Below are 26,089 nucleotides of genomic sequence, written 5' to 3' on the forward strand. Positions count from 1 at the left end.
GTTAGAACTGTGGAGTGCTGGGGAACTCTGCCACTGGGATGACCTGCACACTGGCATCCGGCGGCCTATTCTCTGCCTCTGCACGTATTAAACACTATTAGGCAGGCATGGCGGCCTGTGCCTGTGATCCCAGCTTTCGGGAAGCTAAGGCAGGAGGAGTGCAGCAAGTTCAAGACAAGCCTAGGCAACTTAAGATGGATTGTACATCCCAAACTGGAGCTACCCCAAGGACAAAGATGACCGCGAAGAAATCTCTAAATGTGTTTAGCAGTGTTATTAGCAACAAGATCAGTTATCATTTTTAAACTGTTACACAGATTGAAGAACAAAGCAGATAAACTGAGCAAGGGGGAACACACCTGTGACCCCAATTAAGAGGGCCGGGCGGGATTGGAAATCTAAAGTCAGGCTGGGCAAGAATTTGTCCCAAACAAATACATAAATAAACCAGCTGGAGATGTAGCTCAGTGGCAGAGTGCCCCTGGGTTCAGTCCCCTATACCAAAACACAACAAGCCACAAGTGGGTACAGTCACTCAAATATAGAATGTGCTTAATTTTGTAGAAAAAAATGCTCATAAATGAATGGCATTAAAAAAAAAAAAAAAAGTAGAGGTAGGGGCCGGCGAGATAGCTCAGTGGTCTAAAGTGCCTGCTTAGGCAAGCTTAGGCAGATGCAGGGGACCGTGGTTTGATCTGCAGCACCACATGCCAAGCCAGCCCTACCCTCAGAGCAGGCTGAGCCGGCCACACACACACACACACACACACAAGGGTGAGCTGGGGATGTAAGAGAGGAGCTCACAGGAGAGCAGGTATAAGGTCCTGGGTTCAACTCCCAGCACAGAAATAGAGTTAGAGAGGGAGAGATAGAGATAGGGAGACTGTTAGAAACTAAGAAATTTGGAGGCATAACAACTAAATACTGTTTATCTTATGTGGGTCCCGAATGAAACCAACAGTAAAAAAATACTTTTTTTGACCCGGGGTGGGGGTAGGGTTAACTGGAGAAAATTTATACGGACTGAAGAAAATTGCATACTTTGTTGGCTACCATGGTGTTGTAACTCCTTTCTTGATAAAGCAGAGGCACATGTATGTCACTGTAGTGTAAGAAGCTGAAAAAGTAACTTGTTTCTTAGAGATACACACTTCAGCATTTATAGGTGGCATGTGGTTGTTTAGCACTTGCTTTAAAAATAGCCAAAGAAGGCACAGAGCAGGAAGCAGAGGGGGTGGGGAGGATTAGGTGAACGGAGAAACTCAACAGCACGTTCATGGGTGGTAAGCCTAGGCTTGAGATAGCAATCTCACTACTTGTGTGTGCTTGGAATTTTTCATAAAAGTTAACAACATAGAGAATAGCTTTGCAGAGTCAGATGAGCAATGGCCAGGCACTATTTTGACTGCTCTGGAACTTAAAGGGACAGGAAGGAATTTAAGGCCATAAAGGCTGGGAAAATGTGGGGGTCAGGGAGATGGATGGCTCAGTAGAATAAGCGCCTCCCTGGCAAGCACAGGGGTCTGAGTTCAATCCCGGGACCTAAGGATGAGGGCCGATGTGCAGCGTGGGAGGGAGGCACAGCGGTGCTGGGGTCCTCACTAGGCACCTGCAAGGTGCATTCCCTATTCTGCTATGGCTGGAGCTGGCAGTTTGCTCCACAGACCCACTCTCCTGCACTTGACCTCCTCCTCCAGGTCAAGCACCAAGAGTGTTGGCCTATGGCTCCATCTGCTGGTAGAATCTGGGAACTGACGCGACCAAAAGTTTAAGAGCTCCCATGAACAAGTTGAAGATGAAGTGAGGGAGATACGGTCCCTCCTCCTTTAGAAAAGACAAACGCTTGCAGTTAAACATATAAGAAGCCTTTAATTTCATCACCATAAACATTATACTCTGATTGCTCACGTACAGTATAAAATATTTACTCCGCTAAATAAATAAGACATAACATTATTGCAAACGGCACTTAAACCCCGAGCGAGAGCAGTAAGAGCTCCTGGGCTCCGGCGGGGGTGCTCCTGAGTTGCTGGGGGATTCCTGAGCCCAGATGCACCCCGGGGGCTGAGATGGTCCAAGGCTCAAGGAACCACACTTGTGCTTCTGGTCCTGCAAAGGCCCCAAACTGGTTGAGGAGCCAGCGGGAAGAAATGGGGGGCAGTATCTTATCAGCCTGGGAGTCAGGCTGGGGCAAGAAACAAGAGACTGGGACACCCGGGGTGCCTTCCACTTTCCCATAACCTCCCAGCTCTGGGTAAAGACATCTGGGTACCAACTCGGGTGAATAGAGCTTCCAAGGTCCTGGTCTAGGCAGTTTTGGGGGCCAGAACCAATACCCCAGGAGAAGGGGATGATAGCAACGAGCACTATTTTGGGAGACCAGGTTACTGCGGATCTCATTCTACCCACCTCCTAGATACCAACACAGAAGACCTAGGAATAGATTTCCTTCCCTTCTACTTTGTTAAATAAATAAGTTAAATACTTAAAGTCCTGTGTGTCCCCATGATGGCAAGTCAGGGGCCCCTGCCCTGTGCTAAGAACAGGTGGAGGCAGGGCCTGCACGCAGGCCACATGGTATCACCCTGTCCCTTAGGACTGTTACTACAAATAGCTTCCTCTTTTTTTTTTTTTGGTGGAACCGGGGATTGAACTCAGGCCCTTGCGCCGCCAGGGAAGCGCTTATTCCACTGAGCCATCTCCCCGGCCCCGCTTCCTCTTTTCTAATCCTGGGGTTTCAACCAGAAACTTCCACACAAGAGCAACACTTGGCAACGTGGGAGGAATGCAGGATCCGGGGGCTGGAGGTGGGGGCCAGGCAGCTGAGTGTATTCAATATTCTTCTCTGAGTGTACCTCAACTCAGTGCTGGCTGCTCCCCCACCCCCAGCCTGGGGGACCCCCTACAGAGTCCTGTGTTCCAGTGCATGGAGCTAATCCGATGCTCTGCCCTTAGCTCCCTGCCAGACTGAAGACCAGTGGGGCAGCTACCAGACAGCGCGCCCTACAGACTGGGAAAACGCGAGAGAAGCCTCAGCCCCCATTTGAGGTTATGCACCATACAGCCACGGAGTGGCAGAAGAGAGCCACGCTACTTTGGCAGCCAGGAGGCCCTAGAGCCCCACTGCAGATTGCTGGGACCCACTGAGGAGGGGCCTCCTTCAGTATTCCGATCTCTCTACACTGAATATTTGGCCAAGTCGCTCTTGTCAAATACTACCTGTGTAGCAAAATAAATGGCCACTAGACCCAAACCCGCAGCTGACACCATATATGCAGTGACAGACTGGCTGAGTTGGACGATGGAGCCCATAAACAGCGATGGGGCCACCTGGGACAGCAGAAAAGCACTGTCCAGGATGGCAAGGTCCAGGCAGATGCCCCGACCTGGGACGACCCTGGCCTCGCTCGGCTCACCCACCACCACTCGCATGGAGACGTCACAGGCCGGGGCCCCGCACAGCCCGGCTGGGGCAGGGAGTAGGCTGCTGCCAGCACCCACGTGTCCATTGGGGAAGGGCGCTCCTGATGGCAGAAAGCTGGTCACAAGGCTGTCCTCACTGCCACCACCTCCAGGGTCCCCTCGGTATTTGGGCAGGAACACCTAGGGGTGAGAAAGAGGGGTGAGGACAAGTGTACAGCCTGGCACTGGGGTCCCCATGTGTGAGACCAGATTTCAGGGGCTAGAAGAAACCCACCTGGGGGCCTCATGACAATCAGGCAGCCCCTCCTAAAGAGTGGGAGAGGACGACAGGGCAGAATAGGGCAAATTAGAAACTAGAACCACCAGGCCGAGTCACAAGAACAAGGGGCAAAATCCAAAGGAGGGGCTCTTGGTGGCCCAAACCCTACTCAGGCTCCAATAGTCCTCTTCCTCCCTGTCTGTCTGTCCTCACTTGGCCATCAGAAATCCCCATCATACTGCCAAGGTGCGTCCCCCCCCCCCCATGGTCCCAGGCCCTGGCTGGAGTTGCTTCCCATAGTGAGGTCCCTGCCCAAGCCTTGGGCCTATGCCGTGGACCCTCTGCCTTCCTTCCTGCTGCCTATCTGCTTGACCCTACCCACCCCTGCCCTGCTGCAGTGATCGGCCTTCCTACTGAAGGACAAGGCCAGGCCTTATTTATGTACACTGTTCCCAGTGTCAGTCGGTGTCTAGCACAGAAGAGTGCTTGAGCTGGTTGCATGAGCAAGCCAGAAGCCATGGCAGGGCGCCAATCTGACAGCAAGGAAGCCCATAGCCCATCGCTCAGCTCAACAAGTAGCAAAGGACAAGCAGATGGCACGCAAGGCCAAGTCAGCTGTTGGCTCCTGTTGGAATGGACCTCCTGGGACCACTTTTCTCTGACTGACACCCCAGGAAGGAGCAGTAAGGCTGAAGCCTAGAGAGGCCCTGGGGATAGAGAACTGGTGCCAGCCTATCCCTTGGCACAACTGCATGTGCTCGGGCCTGGCCCCCAAATTGCCATTCCGGAACAGCAGGGGAGTAGGCCAGTCAGGGTCTCAAGGGCCAGGGGCCCTTACCCAGGCCCGAGCAAATCAGCCCGCTAGCTATTAATTTCTCTGCTATCCAACTCATGTCCTGCCAGGACAGAGAACGGTCTGCCCCACATTTTGGAAGCTCTGAGGGCAGGGGGTTCTACAAGCAGGGCTACAGCTTGCTTAGGTCAGGTTTCCCCAATTGACGCAGCATGCAGGTGAGAGGAGCTGGTATGTCAGGCTGTTATCTACCAAGGGAAAGGACGGAGGGGATGGGCAAAGGAGGAAAGCAGGAAAACAAAGAATTAGAAGAAAGAGGAGTCACAGAGGGCTGTCCCCATCTGAGACCAAAACAAGACACAGGTAGGCACATTCCCTGGGAAAGAGAGGAGTGGCTCCGGCCACAGCATTCCCAGTGCCATCTGCTGAAGCCTGGTGGCCCCAAAGTTACAGCATGCAGCCTGCCACCCCTTGGAGCACAGCCCAGGCCACACTGAGGGCTTCTGCTAGCCTGAGTCTTCAGGATTCTTGGTAGAGGATTCTGCATTTCCTGCAATCCTCCACTAGAGTGGTTTACAGTCCCAAAGCCAGGAAGTCATTCCCAGAAACTAATCTGCACTCTTCTTTGGCAGCCCAAGCCTCTGGCCCGGGGCTAAGATGAGCTTCCCTGTGCAGAGAAAGCCTCCTGGCCAGACACCAGGTCTCTCTCTCAACTCCTACCTGCTTCTCTCGGTGATAGAGGGAGGCCAGTGTGTAGGGCAGGATCTGCAGGGCTGAGAAGGTGAAGCCAGTCAGGGCAGCCGAGGCTGTTACCACAGCCACGCTGCGGGACACGCATGTAGCGCCAGCAGCCACAGGGAAAGCTACCACGCTGGCCAGATAGACAGCTCTGGTGCCAAACCGCTGCACCAGCCGGTCCATGATGAGGGAGAAGAGCAGGGAGATGGCACACTGCAGGAAGAGTCCCAGGCTGCCCATGCGCACACCTGGGGGCAGAGAGAGCCGGGTAAGTGTCCTATACCCTCCTGGGCAGCCAGGGAGCTATCAGGGGAGCTGGGGACCGGGGCAGAGCATCCTCTCCCCAGAGCCCTTGCCACTCAACCCCCAGTGCAAGGTGCCAGGTTCAGCCACTGGCTCTCAGTAGAGGTGGCCAAAGCTGGTAGCGAAGGGCAGGGGAAGGCTGAGCTCTTCAGACAGCAAGGTGAGAGGGAACACAGACAGTACAGCCTTCAGAGTGGTGCCCCAGGGCTGGGTGTATAGACCAGTAGAAGAGCACCTGCCGGGTCTGTGCAGGGTTCTGGATGTATGTATGTATGTATGTATGTATATATGTATGTATGTGTGTATGTGTGTACGTGTGTATGTATGTATTTTAGGGAAGGGTCTACAGGGTGTTCAGGCTCTCACTACTAGACCAGACTTATAGTGATCCACCTTTTTACAGCCTCCCAAAAGCAGGGATTAGAGGCTGCACCACCACGCCCAGTCTCAACTGCCATCTCAGCACATCCCGGGGGCAGGGCTGGCACAGCGTGGTCTTATTGTAATAGGTTTTTAGTTGAGGTTTATTCTTTTGTTTCTGGTGCTGAGGACCAAACCCAGGGCTTCTAGCTTGGTAGGCAAGTGTTCTACTGTTGAGCTAAACCTTCAGCCCCCAGGGCCCTGGTTTTGATCCCTCCACCACAAACAGAAACAAGCAAAGTCAGTGCACTAGAATATTTCCAGTTATTTCAAAAGTTGGCAGGGAGTAGAGGCCAACCTGAGGTCCAGTTTCCATGCCTCCTTCTCCCTTTGGGCCTTGAATTAGCTCCGCTTTTCCTGCTGTCAAAGTGGGGCCATGAAGGGCCAGGGAGATAGCTCAGCAGCATAAGTGCCTCCCTGGCACGCACAAGGACCCAAGTTCGATCCCTAGTACCACACACACACACACACACACACACACACACACACACACACACAGGTGGGTCTCATTTCTTTCTTTCTTTCTTCCAATTTTACATACATATATTTGGTAATACGAATAACTGGTTTGAAGACAACACTACGTATTAAAACAAACACTGTGCAATTCATATTACTTTTGTTAGTTGAAATTCTGTATTGTAACTTTTTCTAATTCTAATTTGTACTCTCTTTAAAAAAAAAAAAAAAGTGGGTCTGACTGAATTCAGAGCACAGCCATCTGCAGATGGGGTCCCTTTGCTGTTCCTGATGGAGAAGTTGGGGCCCAGGCTATGTGCAGCTCCCAGCCCCGAATGTCCCCTACAGCGCAGCCTCCTCCAGCTTGGGGCCTTACCTTCATCATAGTGTCTCCGGGCCTCAGTGCCTGGCTCGGCTCTGGGCACACCCTGGTACAGTCCCTCGCCCACGAAGTCCGTGTAAAACAGAGTGAAGGTCATGAGCGCCATCCAGCTACACAGCTCAGCCACAAAGAGTCGGCGCAGGGTGCGTGGCATGTGGCAGCAGAGCTGGTGCAGTCGAGGAAACAGGGCATCCAGTCTCTGGAAAGCCACGTGGGTCCGGCATGGGCAGCAGTGTGTTGTCACAGAGGGCACTGATAGGCCTTCAACTGCCTCAGCTGGGCCCAACACAGCCTCCTCGGCCACAAACAGCGTGGCTGACATGCAGGTAAGGAAGATGAGCGTGAGCAGGCCGAAGAGGCACTCTTCCTGGGTGCCCAGGTAGGGGGCCAGGGCGCTGGTGTCCCAGTCAATAGCAGGCAGGAGGTAGCCCAGGCAGCCCCCAAGGCTGATCATGAAGGCATAGACAGAGAAGGCCTGGCGGCAGTGATCTGGGTCCCGGAAGAGGTCAGACAGCAAGGCTTCCAGAGGTGTGAAACACACCTGGCCACAGAAGTCCAGCAGCCCCACGCCCAGAATGAGCAGGGCCAGTTCAAGAGGCCTGGTGTCTGGGCACAGCAGCCCTGCCAGCCAGCCTGCCCTGGGGATGAGGAAGAGGCTGAGCAGGACACCCAGGGACAGAGCCCATATGAAAGGCCTCCGGCGGCCATAGCGTCCTCGCCACTGGTCACTGGCTGAGCCCAGGAGTGGGACAGAGACCAGGCCCAGCACTGGTCCGATGCCTACAAGAAGGGCAAACAGATGAGTCAATGTTAGGGGCTGGGACAAAGAAGGGGCACAGGGCAAGGGGCAGGAGACATGGCTCCTCAAGAAGGATGGAAATGATGCAAACTTCAGACTTGGGGCTCAGTCTTCACTGGGACTAACTTGTGACACAGAAGTGTTTCGAGGGCTCTTGTGTTCAGAGAAAGACACAGAGCACCTGAGAAGTGACACTAGGTGCCAAGGCTATGTGGGAGGACAGGCGGGGTGCCCCCCAGAGCCCAACTCCAGACTCTCCTTCCTGGGGCTGGGACACATCATCCATTGGCAGCCACTAGTCAGCTGTGGTGAGATGCCCTGCACACAGAGCCACCCCTGCCCTGTACCAGCAGGGAGACTCTGGTCAAGTGCCAGCTCTCTGTATCAGCAGCCACAAACTAGGGTTGCGACTCACCCACACTAAGACTCACCTAACCTCTCACAGGCCTGCTTCCCTCTCTGTAAAATGATAAACCCACAGGGCGTTGTAAGGAATAACTAAGATTACAGACCAGCATTATGAAAGGGTGAGACAAAGGCTGGGAACAGCGTGTCCAACATCTCCCAGGACCCAGGCAGTACACGCGGTACAGAGGTGGCTAGATTAGTACGTCTCTGAACTTGCTCTCTCTCAGAGCACCCTGTGGCCCAGGGTCACCCTGCTGCCCAGCAGGTGCATAGCCAGCCAGCAGCCACTCCCCCTTCCCCAGCTGCTCCTGGAGCTGCTGCTGCCCACATCCCAGGTGCACAGGTAGGCAGAGTGACTCACCCAGCACCATGGTCATGAACCTCTCCTCTACCCCCACTTCCAGCAGCAGAGGTGGCACATAGGTGATGCCTGCAGCCAAGCACACCTCCAGGCCAAAGGTCAGCAGGTTGACCAGCAGGAGCTGGGCCTTGCGATGCCGCAGCAGGCGGCTCCCCCACAGCCTCTGGACCATGATGGGCCGGGCAGGTTGGGCTCAGGGGCACACACTCCACGACGGCTTTGTCTCAGCTTTGCTCTGGATGCTGCTGTTGAGGCTTCTTCTTGCTGCCACCGAAGGCCTAGGATTCAACTGGGGATCCATTTCCACCAGTCCTGTAGTACAGGTCCAGGGTTTCGGCCCGGGCTCAACACCTGTTGTCACGCATCGCCTCGGTGGGGACACATCTCACCACTGGGCTCCTAAAAGGGCAGGAGGATCACAGTATATGAAGTGTCAGGTCCTGGGAGCCGGGTTTCCAGGATTTGCCCTGAATTTTTGAAATCCTGCTCATTTGCATCCCAGTGATGTGGTCCTGGCCCCTTGGTGCTACACCTGGCTGCCTAGTCAGGGAATGTGTATTAATATTAGCTGAAGGCTGACATAATTAATGAGGTAAATATGATTTTTAAACTTCAGCAACCCCCGGAACCAAACAAAGGCCAGTTACTCTCTATTTTGGAATATCTCTGCAATCGCCCTTGCCTGTCAGTAAAGAAAACCAAAATCAAGCCAACTCTATTCTCAGTTGCGCAGGCCTGGCTCTCCAGGGGGCCTTGGGGCCCTCTGCCTCTGCCTGGTCTGGGTTGTTTGCTCTTCTCTGTCCAACTCCCAGACCTGGCTGCTCAATTCCCCTTTGTTAAGAGTGACACTTCCGATTCTGCACCTCGAGGTCCCGGCCCGTGTTGCATCACAACCTCCACCCCAGGGCAGGGACAGAGGGGAAGAGAGGAAAGGTTGTGGTTTGCTGGGCTGGGTTTCAACCTGTCAATGAAAACCTTGGTGATCTAGGACAGAAAACCTCTCCCTTGAGCTTCACCCAGGTTCAGTGCATGGGGGGATAGACAGTCTCACCCACCAGTGACTGTGCAACTTTCACAGAGCAGGGAGAGCAGTAGGGTCATTCCCAGGTCCCGTCTCACAAGGGCATGAAACCGCACCACCCTGCCGCACCTGCGATGACGCCAGTGCACCTTGAGCTGGCAGGGCACCCTGCCACTTCCTGGAGAGCCTTTCCATACTCTGCAAAAAGTTCCATTCTCAGCAGGGAGGTTCCCACACTCCCTCCAGTGCACCGGTAGCAAGGACCATGCTGCGGGCCAGCAGGAAGCCTCCAGGTCTTCCTTCCTTGCTTCTACCAGCTGCAGTGTGCTCTGCTTAGAGGTGACTATGAAAGGGAAAACTGCCAGGTGTGATGGTGGGCATCTGTAATCTCAGCATAACAGGAGGCTGAGGCAGGAGCTTTGCAAATTCCACCACAGACTGGGGAACTTAGCGGCTTAGTGAAGCCCTATCTCAAAAATTTAAAAATTTGCCTGGGATATAGCTCAGCGGCACAGCATCTGCCTGGCAAGTGTGATGTTGTGAATTCTATTCCTAGTACAAAATAAATAAATAAATAAAAATAAAAAATAAAAAGGCTGGGGATATAGCTCAATGTAAAAGGAGTTCAGACGTGTGCTCTTCCGATCTAGGAGGAGGAGGAGGAGGAGGAGGAGGAGGAGGAAGAGGAAGAGGAGGGAAAATCAAGTCAACTGTTGGGAGAAGTGCAGAAGAGCCGGGCATGGTGGCCTATGCCTGTAATCAATCAAGCACTTGGAGACTGAAGCAGAAGGATTGGGGTTGGCAGCCAGCTGGCTACACTGTGAGCCTTCCTTTCAATATGCCAAGAAAAAATAAAAGAGGAGGAGCAGAAGGAGGAGACAAGGAGGTAGGAGAGAAAGAGAAGGGATAGCAGACAGGTGGGACATCCCTACTGTCACCCACCAAAAAGACAGGCAGAGACAGAGCTGTCCACTACTGGGGGCTGGAGGGCCTTCACTTTCCTCCCATATCAATCCCATGGAAGTGGAAGAGCAGCTAAATTGTGCAGGGACCACAGTGGCCAGGGGCTAGTTCTAGTCCATCCCCCCATGTCACCACCTGCTCACCCATCCCCTCACCCACCCCATTGCAGGATCTCACAATAAGAGGCGCTTCCGCTTTTTTTATCTACTCAAGCAGCACTCAGCCCCAGGCAGCCTCGAACATTACAAAGCATGTTTATGGCACTCTCAAATCCAGATGCTGTGCACTGCACAGCCACCTTTTGGAACTCTGTGGTTGGTAAACCAGGATAGAAGGGACTTGGGTAAGGCTGGGCCCTGGAGGGCTCCTCCCCTAAGTCCCTACCTTTGGAAAGAAAGGGGACTCTTAAGAGGGGTGGCAGGGGGAGGAGTATAAGATACTGACCCACAGAGTCCCAAAAGGAAGGTCATGGGAACCATATCTGCATTCTAGTGGACCTTTCTGGGGGCCACAGTGTTTCCAGAATCTCAGAGGGAAAGTGGTGACCAAGGGGCAGAGCTATGCAGCCTGGAGGGAGATGTCTGGGGCACAAGATGTCCAGCCCTCTCCACTCCCCATCCTCAATCTGTGAGGGCAGGGCCAAGGGCTGGGGACACTCACCTGCCCTGCGTATTCCAGGGGACCAGGTCCTCCCTGGGCAAACAGAGACGTTGTCAGACAGCCTCACCCACAACCTGCCTTCATTCTCCAAGTCCAGGCTGCTCCTTGTTTAAAATAATTTGCGGCTTCCCAGGGACAAACTTGCCTTCCCTAGCTCTTCGGTCCTCTGTTTCAGGAGCAGGACCCCTCTAAGCCTGCAGGGGAAAGGACTGAAAGGCAGGTAGAGGAATTCCCCCCAAACGCTTACTGCCTGCCGGATAACTGGGGCAGCCTCCCTCCAGTGGGAGGCCCTTAGCATGGTAACTGGGGGCTGGGCCTAGGAAGAATTCATCCAAAGGAGTCAGGTAGGAAGTAGGCAGTCTTGAAGCCCTGCTTGGCACCCCTCTTTTTAGGTTGCAGAGCCCGTCCTCCCTCTTTTCCTATCTACTCCGCCCTGGGGGCTCAGGCATTCTTGCCACCCCTGCCTTTGCCTTTCCTAGCTCCAAATTACATGAGAAATTCCCCATCCTCCAAGGCCCCACCTTCTTATCCCACCTACCTCTGTCTCCCTATTTGCCATCCCAGGTGCCACAATGCCAACTCCAGCTGCCAGCCATTGCCTCCACAGTCCTCTTCCTGAGAACCACAAGAAAGCCCAGGCCCTGCCGAGGGTCCAGGCTCAGCAGGCCCTGGAACAAGCAGTGGTTTGGCACCACTTTTCTGGCCTCCACTGGACCTAAGCCCCAAGGCACACTTTTCATCCAAGCTTGACAGTGACAGATCACTGGGGATCACTCCTCTGCTCAGGTCTGGGGAGCTCCCAACTTCTGGAGCAAAGACATGGGCCAGGGTATGGGGCCTAACTTTCATTTCTCCACTCTGGTCTCAGAGCTGCTTTGGACTCAAATCCTCCTGCCTCCCTGCTCCTGAGTACTCTGTGTAGCTGGCAAACAGAAGATCAACCAGGAGAGCCGCCTGGAATGCTCACCTGGAGAGGAGGGGGTAGGAAGAGGAGGGAAGTGAAGGGGCTGCCCTCTAGGAAAGTTAAGGAGCAAAGCAGCAGCTTTCCAGGAGAGCAAGATCCTCTCAAGTTCCAAACCTCTGTGGGAACTTTCCTGGGGCCGCACCCTGGACAATCCTTCCTCAGCCCTGGGGATCCAAACTGAAGGCTAGAGAGACCAGGGGCCCTGGGCAAGGTCATGGAAGATGGATCTAACTGTGCAGCTCCAGATTCCCTAATGCATAGCACCCCCAGAGCAGGCTGGGGCTCCACCGCCGGCCTTGGGCACCAGCTTCAGCAAGTAAAAGGACCTGGAGCCTATTTGTCTAATAAACGAATGGATGAGACAGTAGGTATGTAAGGCAAGGGAAGAGACCTAAGTTGTCCCCAGAGAGAGAGAGACACCTGTCAAGCAAGTTGTCAGAAAAATAAAAACATCAGAATTGTGACAGGAGACAGACACATCTAAAGAAGATAAAGATGCACCAACCAGGCCTTCGTCTCCTGTAAGGGATAAGCAGTAACTTGGAATTATACTATAATTGGTACCACCTGGTCTAGTAAAGGCCAGCTTAACATCACCCAGGTGAGTGACTGTGGTTTGGGATTTTTGCAAGGGGAACAATACAGGACACATTTTATAAGATTATTTTATAATCACCAAAAAAATCATATACAAGAGTGTAGGGGAAAAAAAAGAGTGTGGGAAATCTGTCCACACACTAAAGACCAAAGATTCCAGCTGAGGGGCTGGATCTTTATATCCTGCATGAATCCAGCTGAAAATCTAGAGCCCACAACAATGCCTCCCACAAGTCCAACTTGAGGCCTAGAGCCCATGTCAATGTCTCATGCAGGCCCACTTCATGGATCCGTGCTGGGAAGGCCCACAGGTCAGTGTGGAAGCTAGGAAGTCAATGCCAGCGATGAAGGATCTGTGTTAGCAGGCTGAAGGATCTGTTGGAGCCAGGAAGCAACACTCAAGGTAAGTACCAGAGCTTCCCAACAGTACCACAGCCATCCTCAGCGACAGTGAGGTCCCGAGCTCCTCCAGCAATGAGGAAAGCCGAGCTCCCATCAGGAAAGGCAACATGACAAGCTTCTCCACAAGGCTGAGAAGTGCACCATCTTTCCCCCTGGAGCCAGGAAGTGATGTTCAAGATGAGGAGCAGGGCTCCCCCAAAATGAACCTCAGCCATTCTCAGTGACAATGAGGTCCTGAACTCCTCCTCTGACAAGAACAGCCAAGTTCACCAGGAAAGCCAGCGTGACAAGGTCCTCCAGCAAAATAGCCCAAGAGGACCAGCAGTTTCCAACAGCTCTAACAACTTCTCCAAACAGCATCCCTCCCAGCCTCCCAGCAGCTTCTCCAGTTTTGCCTCTTCTGCTGCTGGCAACAATCCTCAGGTGGGCTTCCCACACCCAGCGCCATGCTAGTTCTATTCAGCTCGGTGCCAACAAGTTGGCCACCAGTTAAGAATCCACTACAGTGACCAAAGCATGCATACCCATTTCTCCCCAAAAATGCCTTTGTTTTTTTCCTGTACCCTTGCTACATGACTTGCTTCTCTTCTGGATCAATACTGGCTAAGCAGCTATACCTTATTGGTTGATCATAGTACCCACATTGTACTCACTCATGATTGTGCTCTGTAAAACATTGTTGGAGAAGTGGTCTCAGTGACTCTTGTCTCTCAGGAGTTTCTCTCAAATCTTTCCAACCCTTTTGTTTTTGTTTGCTTTTTGTACCAGGAATCAAACTTATGACTTGATGCTTGTCAGGCTGGTGCTGTGCCACTGAACTATATCTCCAGCCATTTTTCTTTTTTTCCCCCTGTATCTAGGAAAGGGTCTACAGAGTCTCACTATGTAAATTGGAATTGTAGTGATTCTCCTGTTTTTAGCCTCCTAAGTGCGGATTACAGGCAAATGCCACTATGCCCAGTCTCAGTACAGTGCGCCCTGCGGGCCCACCAGGGATGGAACCCGGGCCACTGTGCTCTGCCTAAGCAGGCGCTTTAGTCTGCTGAGCCATCAGGCAGGCCCTCCAGCCATCTTTCCTTCTCTTAATCTCCCTTGTTCCTTAGAATTCATGCTTCCACTTCGGGAGACATGAACTGAGCAATGTATCTGATATCTAGCAGATTGGGGGTTACATTTTTCCCCTGTTCACCTCTACCCCAGACACCCAGGAAATCCCTAGCTCAGCCTCAGAGGTGGCAGCTCATTGTGCTGGAAGGTGGAGAGTGCCTTGGACATACTCTCCAGGCCTGGAATACCCCTCTTCAGATTAGACCCCAATAGGCAATTTGGGAAATGAAACTGAACAACAGGAACAAACTTGGCCTGAACTTTGTCCAAAATTCAAAAGACAGAGTGGAGGAGGCGGAGAAAAGGCGACCGGAGCCCACTCCCTGGTGGCTCCCTGAGGGAAGGGAGGGTCACAGGGATGTATAAAGAGGCCTTTGAGGGCTTTCAAAGAGGCTCCTGCCACCCCGCGAGGCAGAGGTGGGGCTGGGGGGGACACAGATTCCCTCCCGACAGACAGAGGCCAGAGGGAGCCGGCTGGGGGGGCCCCGCCCCGGGCCAGTGTCAGGGAGCAATTCTATGGCCTCTTTATGCAGGCCAGCGTCCGCACCCGCTCAGGCACATCAAACGGCCGCAGCCCCCGCCCTGACCCTGTGGCTCAGGGACCCTGCGTTCCCCTCCACACGCACAAAGGCTGGCCGCTTTCTCACAGCTCCTCCACCCTCTCCAGAGGGGGAGACAACTGGACTCAGGGAGGCTGGCCTCCAGGAGCAGTGACTTGGTGAAGAAAGGGGTGAGTTCACCCCTACCAGCTTCCGTTGCACCCTGCCAGGCACAGACAGACAGCAAACCTCACTCCAAGGAGTGCTATCCAGTAAGCACTGCTCAGGTGAGTTTGTCAACCAGCAGCCTTCGGCTCACCCCTGAGCCTCAGTGCCCTGGGTTCACACCCCACTCCACACCTTCAGAGTGGCTCCCTTGGATCTTCCTAGAACTTTCTGCCCGAGGACAGGCTGCCTGAGGCTTCAATGCAGGCAGCCTCAGAAGCTGGAAGCTATGATCCCACGTCCTTACACAGCCCCAGCTCCTGTATTAAGGTGGCTGAGCTGCTGGGAATTCCTGCCTGGTACCTGGCCTGCTAAGAGAGAAACACAGCAGGAGATGCACAGGCTTGGGGCCTCCCATCCCCTCAGTCTTTGATTTGCCTGGGCCCAAATATTTCCAAAGCAGCAAGGCCTCTGCTCTACTAAACCACTCCCATCCCGAAACACGCAACCATGATTTGCACAAGTGGTTGAGCTTATCATCTCACAGAGCTTCAGGCCACACCTGCAGACATGGTTCCTTGTTACCTGCACCTCTAAGGGACTCATAGGAAAGAACAAGGGCCATGTACGGGGAGGGGCCCCCTACCTCAGTCCCCACCTCCAAGACTTGCTCCCTAGCTCTGGCCTCCCCCAGGCCTGGAGGCTGGGGATTTAGAGTTCACCCCGCTGAGCAGCCTTTTCTTCCCCTGGACTGGAAGCCTTCTGCTTAGCAGCTTGTCAAGAGAGAGTGAGGGGCTGCAGGCCGGGACACAAAGGGGGATTAGGGAGAAACCTCTCGGCCTGCAGAGTAATCCATCAAACTCTCTCCCGGCTGCCAGCGCCAGCCCCTTCCTACTCAATTCCCCTTCCAGCTGCTGCAGGCCCCCACCCCCTCCAGCTCCTGAGCCCTGTCACTTGGGGCAGCAAAGAGAATCTCAAGCCCTGGGGGCGCAGAGGGGGCACACCACAGACACTGGGAAAAGGGCAACGGCTGCCTCCTCCACTCACCCCAATGTGTGAAAACCCAACAGGTGGCAGTGGCTTGGAGGAAAGTTGCTTTTGTTGCCCTGTCTGAGAGCCCCATCCAGCTTCGGGGAAGGAAACAAATGCTGCAGAAGACTGAGGGGAGGGGAGGGGAGGAAAGGAGCCCCCACACTGGTGCATCTCCCTCCCCTCCTTGTACAGGGACTGGGACCCTGGGGCTGGGCTGACCCTCACCTTGGCCACAGGCCCAGCCAGTATGAGGTGAGGCTAAAGCACCCCTCCCAAGGTCACCTCACCATCCTACCATGACAGTCAACACAGACATATTCTCATTCCAGGCACCTGGACTCTCCAACCAGACTTCATTTCTGAAAACAGCAGCCTCCCAAGGTCATTGGGGCATGGCCTCTGCACCGAGAAAAGCAGCACTCCTTAGCTAAGATCCCTCTTCCCCCAGCACCACTGGCCTCCAAGCCCTGGTAGATTTCAAGCTCCCAGGGCTGGGAGTCAGGTAGTCTAGGGTCTGCATGCCGGCTCCACCACTTATGACTGAATGACCTTTCTACTTGACCTCCCAAGCCTCAGTTTCCTCATCTACAAGTAATAACAGCATTAATAGCAATGTTTACTCTATGTGTGCCAGGAACTCTTCTAAGTGTTCTAATCTTCCAACCACCGGATGAGGTGGGTATGATTAGTGTAGGTGAGAAAACTTCAATTCATGCCACCGACTTTGGGTTGGGGATGTTGCTCAGGCATAGAGCATGTTTATCCGGAGCACATCAAAAAAACAACAAACCAACATTCTCTACTAACTTCACGGGCACACAGTGTGTCTGAGATAAAAGATGGGATGTGAAGGTTCTTAGGAAGGTACTCTCTCCTTTCCAAGCATAGTGGTTGAGAAGATCAACTCTGCCTCTCTTCTCGGCTTCCATTCCCCTGCACCCACATAAGCTGCCAGTATACACGTACACACATACACACATGTACGCACGCATGCACACACGCTGCCCCAGTGGCAGAAGAAATACCAAGGCCTCCCCAGGTGCTCGCCCCAACAGGTGATGAGTGTATACTGCCACAGACTGGCCAGGACTGGGAAGGCAGAGAAGGGGGTGCGGGTGGGACAGATACCCCCTAGGATGATACAGGGTGGTTCGCATCCACAGGGACGGTGACCCTACTGGGTGACTGCACAGGATACGTGTACCCCATGTTAGGAGCTCAGTGCTTTCTGATGCATGCTGTCCCATACAATGCATACTGTCCTACAAAGTACATATTCAGCATTTCTTCACAAGGATGAAAATTTCCATCTCAAGGAAATTAATTAGCATGACCAAGGTTGCACAAATAACAGAAAATTTAGAACCATTTGAAAATAGTTCTGGTATTCACTTTGAACCAGAAGCCAGGGGAGTGTAGTTGTTTCAGCAACACGTAGAGCTTCATAGCTTGGACAAACCATTTTACCTCTCAGGGACCCAGTTTCCACACCTGTAAAATGAGAACTAGTCTAAGGTTCCTCAGATGGCATGCTCTTGGTGCACAGGTGCCTGCGGAGAACTGCTCAACAAGCCTCAGGCATTCGGAAGGGGCCTCTGGGTCTCTCACCAACGAGGCGCAAGTGGAAGCTGGTGCAGAAGGGCTACCACAGCCCAGTAGTGCCCAAGGCAGATGGCCAGCTGCATCTACCCTAGCCAGGACAACCGAGTGCCAAGGGTCACCTGAAACTGAGCCAGTATGCAGGAGGTCTGGGGACAGATCTGCCCTCTTTCCTACTCTCTCGCAGAGTTGGACTCTGTTCCTGGAAGAAATTACTAATTAAATTATTTTTCTCTTTGGGTCACAAGACATTCAGAGCATTAAAAAACCCTGTGATGGGGCTGGTGAGATGGCTCAGTGGTCTAAAGCACCTACTTAGAACAAGCTTAGCAAAGCACAGGGACCATGGGCTGGTGAGATGGCTCAGTGGTCTAAAGCACCTGCTTAGCAAAGCATCAGGGACCACGGTTCAATCCCCCAGCACCACATGCCAGCCAGCCCCGCCCCCTGGTGGGCTGAGCTCGCCACACACATACACACACAAATAAAATTAAAAAAATAAATAAATAAATAAAATAAAATAAAAAACCCTGTGAGGGGCCAGGGAGATGGCTCAGTGGAATAAGCGCTTCCCAGAGAAGCTCAAGGACCTGAGTTCGATCCCTGGTTCCGCAAAAACAAACAAACAAAAAAACCCAAAAACCTGTGTTCTGGGTCTGGGGGAAGAAGACCATGAAGGGGAAGTGGGAAGCAGGAAGCGGGAAGTGGGGAGCTGGGCTCAGACTCCAGGCAACTGGGAAGTTCCCATCACCTACTCCCACCTCTTCCTACAGCCCCTGCACAGTGAAACCTGAGCGGCCTCCCTCCTGGTGAACTTGACCCTTGCCAGTTGCCAGGCCAGACTGGGCAGCTTTCCCCACCCATTGCAGCCATGTGCAGCCAGTCCTGGTCCTCTCCCTTCGCCAGTCTCTCTCAGGACCTAACGTACACAGGGAAGGCACCAATGGCTGTGCATGTGGGATGGCCAGACTGGGCGCTGGGCCTGGCTCTGCATGCCCCCCCAGGGCTGTAGCAGTGATGGTCTGGGAGCCCACCAACCCTGCCACCCTCAGAGGTGTGACGCTCATCTCTAATCAGAGGATCGTGGGTCCCAGTCAGTGCTTTGAAAGTGTCAGTTTAAAAAAAAAAAAAAAAAAAATTATCGCTTCCTGGTGAGCAGGACTAGAGTCTACCCCACAAAGACTCCATTTAGGAGCCTGGGCTGGCTCACCCTTGGAAGAAGCAACCTCAGTATGTGACCAGGTCTTGCTTAAAGGAATACCTAAGAGCACTTCAAGCCACCCACTTGCCCTTACTGAGTCCTAATTATATGCAGCCTATAAAGATGCTGGTGATATAGAAATAACTGGCCACAGCTCCCGTTAGCAGAGGAGAAAAAAAATGCAATCAGTGTGCCAGGAGGTGGTGGAGGTGTTTAGATCCACATCCACAGAGTTGGGACTTAGGGTAGGGACATGCTCAGGGCTTTGTTGCAAAACCCTGAGAGACATCTGGGTAAGCAGTAAGCACAAAGGGCTGAGTCTATAAAACCAGCTCCCTGGAAGCTGGGATTTTCAAATTTGCCTACCCCTCCTAGCAGCCCCTCACTGGTCAGGTGTTCCAGAAGGATATGGGATCCAAAGTCATAGGTCTGGGTTCTTATTTCAGATCTGGCCTGGCTCGTGTGTCCGAGATGAATCCTTGTGCATTCCTGAACTCAAGATGGGGGTTCACCCACTGGGCCAATTTTTGCTTTCTAAGGAACCTCCTGCCCTGGTTACTTCCCTGGTCCCACATGGCCCCTCCCTTGCACCTGAGGCCAGCTGAGGTCTGCACCTCTTCTAGGACTTTGTGGAACCCAAACCATCAAGTATGTCCCTTCCTCCCCCTCCCCCCTGCCCAAATCTCTTCTGCATGAGGCAGGAACTGTCAGTGCAGGATATTGCACATGGCCCTCCGGGCGGTGATTTGTTGTCTTTCCTGACCACCTTCTCCTCAACTAGCCTTTTGGCTCCTGGAAAGGAGAACACACAGGCCCTGCCCAGACTTCAAGGGGGTTGGGTGCTCAACAGCAGGCCTACGGGAAGTCCACTGAGTACAAGACACAGACAGGGCCATGTCAAGATATCTGGGTACTTGGCACTCTCCAGCAACGGAAGCCAGAGTGTAAGTCTACATTGCCACATCCCTAGGGATGGCGCAGGTGCTCCTAGCTTGGACACTATTTGCCAGCTCAAAGTACACTTGTGATTAGAGAATTTGGGGGGCAGAGGGCTGACAGTATACACACTGGGGAGAGAGAAGCTGCTGCTGTGGGAAGCTGCTCCCAAGGGCATGCCATTTGGCTGGGCAATCCGTTTGGCCTGGATCTGGAAATGTCCTTTAACCCCCTCTGATTAGCTTGTTCCAGCACCCCCCTACCCCCCACCCCCACCCAGAGGGTGACATCCAGAATTAACAAGGAAGGGAAGGGGAGCAGACCATTAAGTACCTCATCTGTTTAGGTGCTTTACTAACTATACACATCCTATTTGATCCACAACATAACCTTGCCAGGTGACTGATATGTCCATTTTCCAGACAAAAAACCAAAGCCAGATGTTCCACAGTCACTCAGAGTTGGAGGCAAACTGTGGACCTCTTCCTTGCGGGGAGGAAACACAGACCACATATTAGAAAAAGGGATTAAATAGGAAGTTCTGGCCAGGAATCAGGACCATCCCGTGATGGCTCTGTCACCAGTCCCTGCCCCCAAGCAGGGACACTTAATACACTGGACAAAGCTCAACACTCTAGCTCTGTTGCTGGGAGTCAAGTCGCATCAGCGTTTGAGACACTGGGCCTGGCACCAACTGATCCCGTCTTCACCCTTGCTGTCCAGCAGCTGGGCTACAGACTGGCCAAAGAAAGGGAAGCTGGGTTTTTCCTCTGGACCCCAAGAGCAGGTCAAAAGATCCCACAGGCTGGAGAGAGGACAGAGAAGAGTCCTCACTTCAGAGCACCCTCTCAAGACAGTTTTCCTAAAAATAACTCCAAGTTACCATGCCACATAGAAGATTCTTAATCTTGCAGGTATAGATTTGCCTCCACCTCTCCACACACTCCTCCAACCTGCAGCATTCACTCCTGAGAGGTGAGCAAGGCAGCAGGTTTCAGACTCATTATGAATAAAGCAAGTCAGGTAGCTGGGACAGGGGAGAGTCAGAGGTCTAGTCCTGCAACGTTTTTCCCAGGGGACCACAGTTTCACTGTGGATGTCACTCATAGCTTACATGTGGTTATATGTGGTGTAATCCTTTGCAAAGGAACTGGTTTCTAAGTTAAACCACAATGATTGCCTCCCTTGTCACCAAATAACAGCAGCTGACATTTATCAAGCTCGTTTTACAAGCAGCTGCTCAGAGGTTTACCTACATCAGCTTATTTAATCCTTGAGATTCTATGAGGTAGGTACTATTTTCCTCTTTTTCAGAGAAAGAAGTTGAAATACAGAGAGGCTGTACAACTTCCACAAGAGGAAACAGGGATTTGAGAAGTCTAAGCAGACTTTTTTTTTTTTAACAACAGGACCCCAGAATAGTCTTAGGCTGGGTACCCCTGTGCATTCAATCACAGCTGAGAGATATAATGCAGTTGACACTGCCAGGCATGGTGGTGCACGCCTGAAACCCCAGCACTCAGCATATAGAGAGGCCAAGGTCAATCTGGGCTACGCAGCAAGTTCAAGGGCAACCCTAACACTCTAAGAACAAAAACAAACAAAATACAAAATACAGGGGCTGGTGAGATGGCTCAGTGATCTAAAGCACCCACTTAGAACAAGCTTAGCAAAGCACAGGGACCGTGGTTCAATCCCCCAGCACCACATGCCAGCCAGCCCCACCCCCTGGTGGGCTGAGCTGGCCACACACACACACACACACATAAATAAATAAAAATTTTTTTAAAAATACAAAATACAGTTAATACTAGCTAGCATTTATTGATCATGTCCTACATTTCAGGCCTACAGTGAAGTGTTGTATATGCATTAGTTTATACAGCTATGATTTGTACTTTACTGTATATAGTTACATGTTTACAAATATTATTTATATGTGTTACAGTTTATTTAATAAATATGAGAGCTACATAGTAGATACAATCATTATTATTACTATCATCTCCTTTATGCAGAGATAAGGTACAGAGCCTTGGAGGAGGTTAAGCAACTTGCCAAGCTAGTGGAACAGCCAATATATAAACCCATCTTTCCGACAGCCGGACACATTATCCCTAATGTGTTGCCAGGTCCTAATGGTCTAGATAATAGTGCTTAAAGTTAACCTCCCTCCCAGAGTCCTCTGACCAACCCTCCCTGCCTTTCTGTCCAGACCTTGCGCAGGCGGAGAGTTCCCTCAGGACCTGTGCACCATCCCTCCACCACCCAGAGGCTGAACAGGGGCAGGGTGGACCACACAGGCTCACTGACCAGCTCTTCCTCCCACAGGGCTAGTCCAGGAGCCAGGAAGGGCAGGGGAATTCACTCCATGAGTGCATAGGAAATCTGCCCCTTGCACACACTCACTCACTCCACGCCTGTAGCGCCACAGCTGTACATTCATCCACAGCTGTATTTTTATCTTCAGACTCATCCGGCTGACTCAAGCTCCATTTTCTAGGCACTTTCAGAACAACAGAGTCCTGGCTCCAGGACTGGCACAGGGGAGGAGATAAGAGAGGAATGAGGATGAACTGATCCTGCAGAAGGACCTACGACCTCAAACTGTATCCTATTTACACCCTTGGACAGTGGCGGCAAACTTATGGCACGCGGGCTGTTTGCACCATTCACAGCTCTAAAAGGTTCACCATCACTGTTCTAGGACGCGGTGTTCCGTGGCTTTCCTCAGTCATCCCACCCAGCCCCTTTCACCCACATATGCCAGCCTGTCCCCCACAACAAGGCTACCCAAATTCTGGAAGGTCTGCTATGGGCTTTAGGGAAGGGGACCAGAAGCCCCAGGGCTCCCCTGCAACCCTGACCAAAGCCCACAGGAACCCTGAAAGGGTCACTCTGGACCTTGGATACGGGCAGTGCCCAGCCACACACTCAGGGCAGCAAGGCAGCAGCTGGGCTCCACTGAGGTGGGGTCCGGGTAACAGCACAAGGACAAGTCCTCCCTAGGTGTCCACCATGCCAAACTCCCCCCCCCCCCAAACTCTGACCCCGGGGCAGGAGGAAGCATCAGGGAAGGCCAGGGAAAAAGGCTGAACTGGTCTCCAAAGTATGTCAGGCAGAAAGGGGCCGATTTGGAGGTCAAGGGTAAGAGCAGATCCGGGGTTCCATCGTCTGAGGCAATTGGCGGCCAGGAAGGTCTTGCCTGCCCCGCTGTCTGGGGGCTTCTCCAGTGAGCTGCGGATGCCTTATCTTTAGCTGAGAGGCTGTGAGGGATGCTCAGATCACCACCTCACACCTGTCAGAGAACCTGAGCTTGGGGAGGCGAGGTCTCTGCAGCGCGCTCCCCTGTTCCATTCGCAGAGTCAAGAGGGCTGAGAAGGGGGCACAGGAACACACATTCCCCAGCTCTCACTCTGCCGAAGTCTCGCCCTGCGACTGATGTCCAAAAGAGTTCGGTTTCCCTTCCTTCCCTTGATTGCTTCCTCGCTCTTCCCCATGAAAGCTGGCGGAGCTCGAGCACCCCGCGGCGTCCCGTCCATGGGCCCCTTGCCCGGCTCCCCAAAGACCCGACCGTACGCGCCGCGGTGACTCATCCTGCCCCTTTCCGGCGAAGCCCAGACAAGGGAAGAAAATAAATGCAACTTTCCAAAGAAAACTCTGACGCGGAAGGCTGCACCAGGAGCGGGCGGCCGGTCTGCCCACTGCCGGACCGGCTCGGGACTCCGGGGAGGGGCCGCTCCCCGCCCACCCGCCGCCTGGCCCGGGACTCCTGAGTCCCTGGGCGCCCCAGCCCAGCGCGGCCCGCGGTCCACGGAGAAAAGCGCAGCCCGGCGGGGACCTGAGCAGGCGCCCCGCACTCAGCACCCGCCCGCGGTGGAGCGGGAACCGCGCCTCAGGGCGCCCTCAGCCTCTCGCATTGCTCCGGGACCCTCGCGAGGCTCGGTGAGGACAGCCCGGGACCCCACGACGCGGGCCCGTCCCACTGGGCGCCCAGCATGCGCCCCCGCCGATCCCAGCCGCGCGCCCCTCCCGCCCTGCGCCGAGACCGGTCCCCGCGAGGGCAGGGGTCTCGCGCTTACCTGTCCGAAGCGTGCGGCTGTCACCCTGGCTAGCGCGTGCGAGCTCGTACCCCTCGCGTCCCCCCCACGCGCGCCAGCCGGTGCCTTTTAAATCTCCAGGTTACTCGGAGGGGGGGAGAGAGCATGCGCGCTGGGGCTGCCAGGAGGGGGGCGGGGCGAGGCGGGACAGAGGTGGGGGTGCTGCGAGGGTGGCGGAGGGGTGGGGCTGGTACCCGAGGGAAGAAAGCGGGAGGTTGCAAAGCTGTCTTTGTAGCTGCGGCCGCAACGCGCAGCCCCCGCGTGGCTCCTGGGCTGCCCTATCATTACCTAGGGCTGTGCACCGCCCCCTCTGCCACTGCCACCAAAACATTTAGGTAAAAGCTATCTGGTTCCATGGGACACCTCCCCTCCCCTCCCCGAGCCTATTTGCCTGTCTGTGACTCTGTCCGCTCCAGCGAGCCGGCCACTCTGGCCAGTGCTCTCTCCAGGCACAGCTGCGCACACACACACACACACACACACCCATGCAGGGCCGTCCCTTGAAGGGAAGGGACGGTCATATTTCTCCCTTTTACTCTCCCTGCTAATGGCTTTTCTTCGACACAGCGCTAACCCAGGCCCTCCTTCTGCACTTTGAAGCCAAACTCCAATTTTTTCTCCTTGAGGATGTATATGAGGAAGAACCGGGATGAACTGCCCAAGAGAAGTCCCTACCTCAGCCTTTGACCCAGGTCCAACAGTTACCTACACAGAGCAGGCCTGTAACTGCAGGAGGAGGAGGTGGTTGGAGTAGCCAAGTGGGCACACTTTGTGTCTTTCTCCCATGGATTTGTATTAGGGTGGAGAGAAACCCAATTGAAGCAGATTGCTGACTTGAATACTGTGGTGCTTCCATGTCTGCGGGTGTAATGTCTGGCGTGTACAAGCAACCACAACAGCATTGGAGGGATGTTATGCTGATGCTGATGCATAAGTAGAGTGTATTTAGGAGGCCTAGGGTGGTTTTGCTCGCCTCTGTACAAACATGCACAGACTTTTTGTCTTATTCCCTAAACAATACAGTATAACAACTGTTTACATAGCATTTACATCATATTAGGTATTATAAGTAATCTAGGATGATTTAAAGTCTGCAGGTGTAGCTTGATAAGCCAACACTATACCATTTTAAATAAGGGACTTGGGCATGGGTGGATTTGGGTATGGGGGGCCGAGTCCTGGCTCCAGTCTGCACTGCAGAATCCCAGGAAGGTGCTTCAAAGAGGACATAGCTATCCCTAGGTCTGTACTGAGCAGCAGGGCCCTGGGTTCCAGTGCTGGCCTTGTGTTGTCCGCTATGTGCTGCAGGCCAAGTCCCTTCCACTTCTGGGCCTCAGTGAGAACAGTTGCCACCTGATCCCTACAAGCAGGGCCAGCAGAAAGAGAATAGGGAAGGGAAAGAGGAGACAGAGGTCCTGATGGTGTGGGAAAGAGAGAGGGAGTGCAGGAGAGCGCAGAGAAGAGAAAAGTAAAAAAATCTACCTTCTGAGTTGCTAAACAAGTTAAACTTGAAAACTCTCAGGATGGCCTGCCTGGGAGCACAAACCTCCATCTGAGAACCTGAGGCCCAGTCTTTGGGCAGCAGAAACACCAGGTGGGGTCCTGGGTTCCCGAGTCTGTATCCCTTCTGCCTCAAGAAAAAGGGCAGGAGTCAGGGGGAATTCCAGGTCAGCTGGAAAATTACAGAGCCCAGAGAGTGGATGTTGGTATTTTCCAGGCTTGGAAAGGAACACTGGGCGCTGGAGACAGTTGTCCCACCTCAGAGGACTGGGCATCCTTCTTTCCCTCCCCTGCACCCCACTTCTTGCCAGGGGTCTATATGCCTGGTGACCCAGAAGAGGAAGCAGGCTCCATAGAGCATGTCATGAGATCCTGGACCCCACCCAATCGCTTGCCACTTGAGTAACAGCTCTGTCACCCTCCCCAGTAAAGATGACACTTCCTTACCAAGCTAGGTGGATGCATGGCCCCACCCAGCACTTGGTACTGTGGATCCTCTGTTCTGGAAACCCCTCCCTTCTCCTGATGTAGTCCCTAATAATAATAATATAATAATAATAATTGTTAATCATTACTGTTGTGTCCTGCACTGTTTATAAATACTTCTCATGTATTACTATGGCTCACTCAAAAATTAGAACAAGCCAGGGAGATGGCTCAGTGGAATAAGTGCTTCCCTGGCAAGCTCAGGGCCTAAGTTCAATCCCCGGTTCTGCCAAAAAAACAAAACAAAAACAAAAACAAAAAAAAAATTAGGACAAAAAAAAAATTAGGACAACCCAAGATGGGTGCCATTTTTAAATTTAAAAAAGCAGAAGCAATCACCCCAAATCCCAACAACACAAACACGCCAGAAACAAGGCAGAGAGAGCCATCCCTCATCCAGCCTGGCCAGTGATTTCAGAGTCTCAGAGAAAGGTATGACACCCCAAGATGCCCTGTCCTTCTGGACAAATAA

General features: G+C 53.1%; 1 protein-coding gene across 4 annotated transcripts in view; it reads right to left on the minus strand.

Annotated features, from left to right (window-relative positions):
* Window positions 1-2,717: 2,717 nt before the first annotated feature.
* Slc45a3 (solute carrier family 45 member 3) overlaps window positions 2,718-26,089 on the minus strand; it is a 28,220-nt gene continuing 4,848 nt past the window's right edge. Inside the window, exons 1-6 of one of the 4 annotated variants that reach the window (XM_023701242.1) lie at window positions 23,614-23,673; window positions 21,941-22,068; window positions 8,346-8,744; window positions 6,772-7,557; window positions 5,196-5,461; window positions 2,718-3,603 (exon numbers count right to left, since the gene is read on the minus strand). In XM_023701242.1, coding sequence (XP_023557010.1) covers window positions 3,178-3,603; window positions 5,196-5,461; window positions 6,772-7,557; window positions 8,346-8,517 — 1,650 coding nt within the window. In that variant the 5' untranslated portion in view covers window positions 8,518-8,744; window positions 21,941-22,068; window positions 23,614-23,673 and the 3' untranslated portion in view covers window positions 2,718-3,177. Of the gene's footprint in view, window positions 3,604-5,195; window positions 5,462-6,771; window positions 7,558-8,345; window positions 8,745-10,989; window positions 11,155-21,940; window positions 22,069-23,613; window positions 23,703-26,089 lie in introns of those variants that run through there. The other 3 variants (XM_004641127.2, XM_023701243.1, XM_023701244.1) reach the window with 3 other exon arrangements.

This window comes from Octodon degus, unplaced genomic scaffold (genome assembly GCF_000260255.1).
Source record: "Octodon degus isolate 3935 unplaced genomic scaffold, OctDeg1.0 scaffold00131, whole genome shotgun sequence".
NCBI lineage: Eukaryota > Metazoa > Chordata > Mammalia > Rodentia > Octodontidae > Octodon > Octodon degus.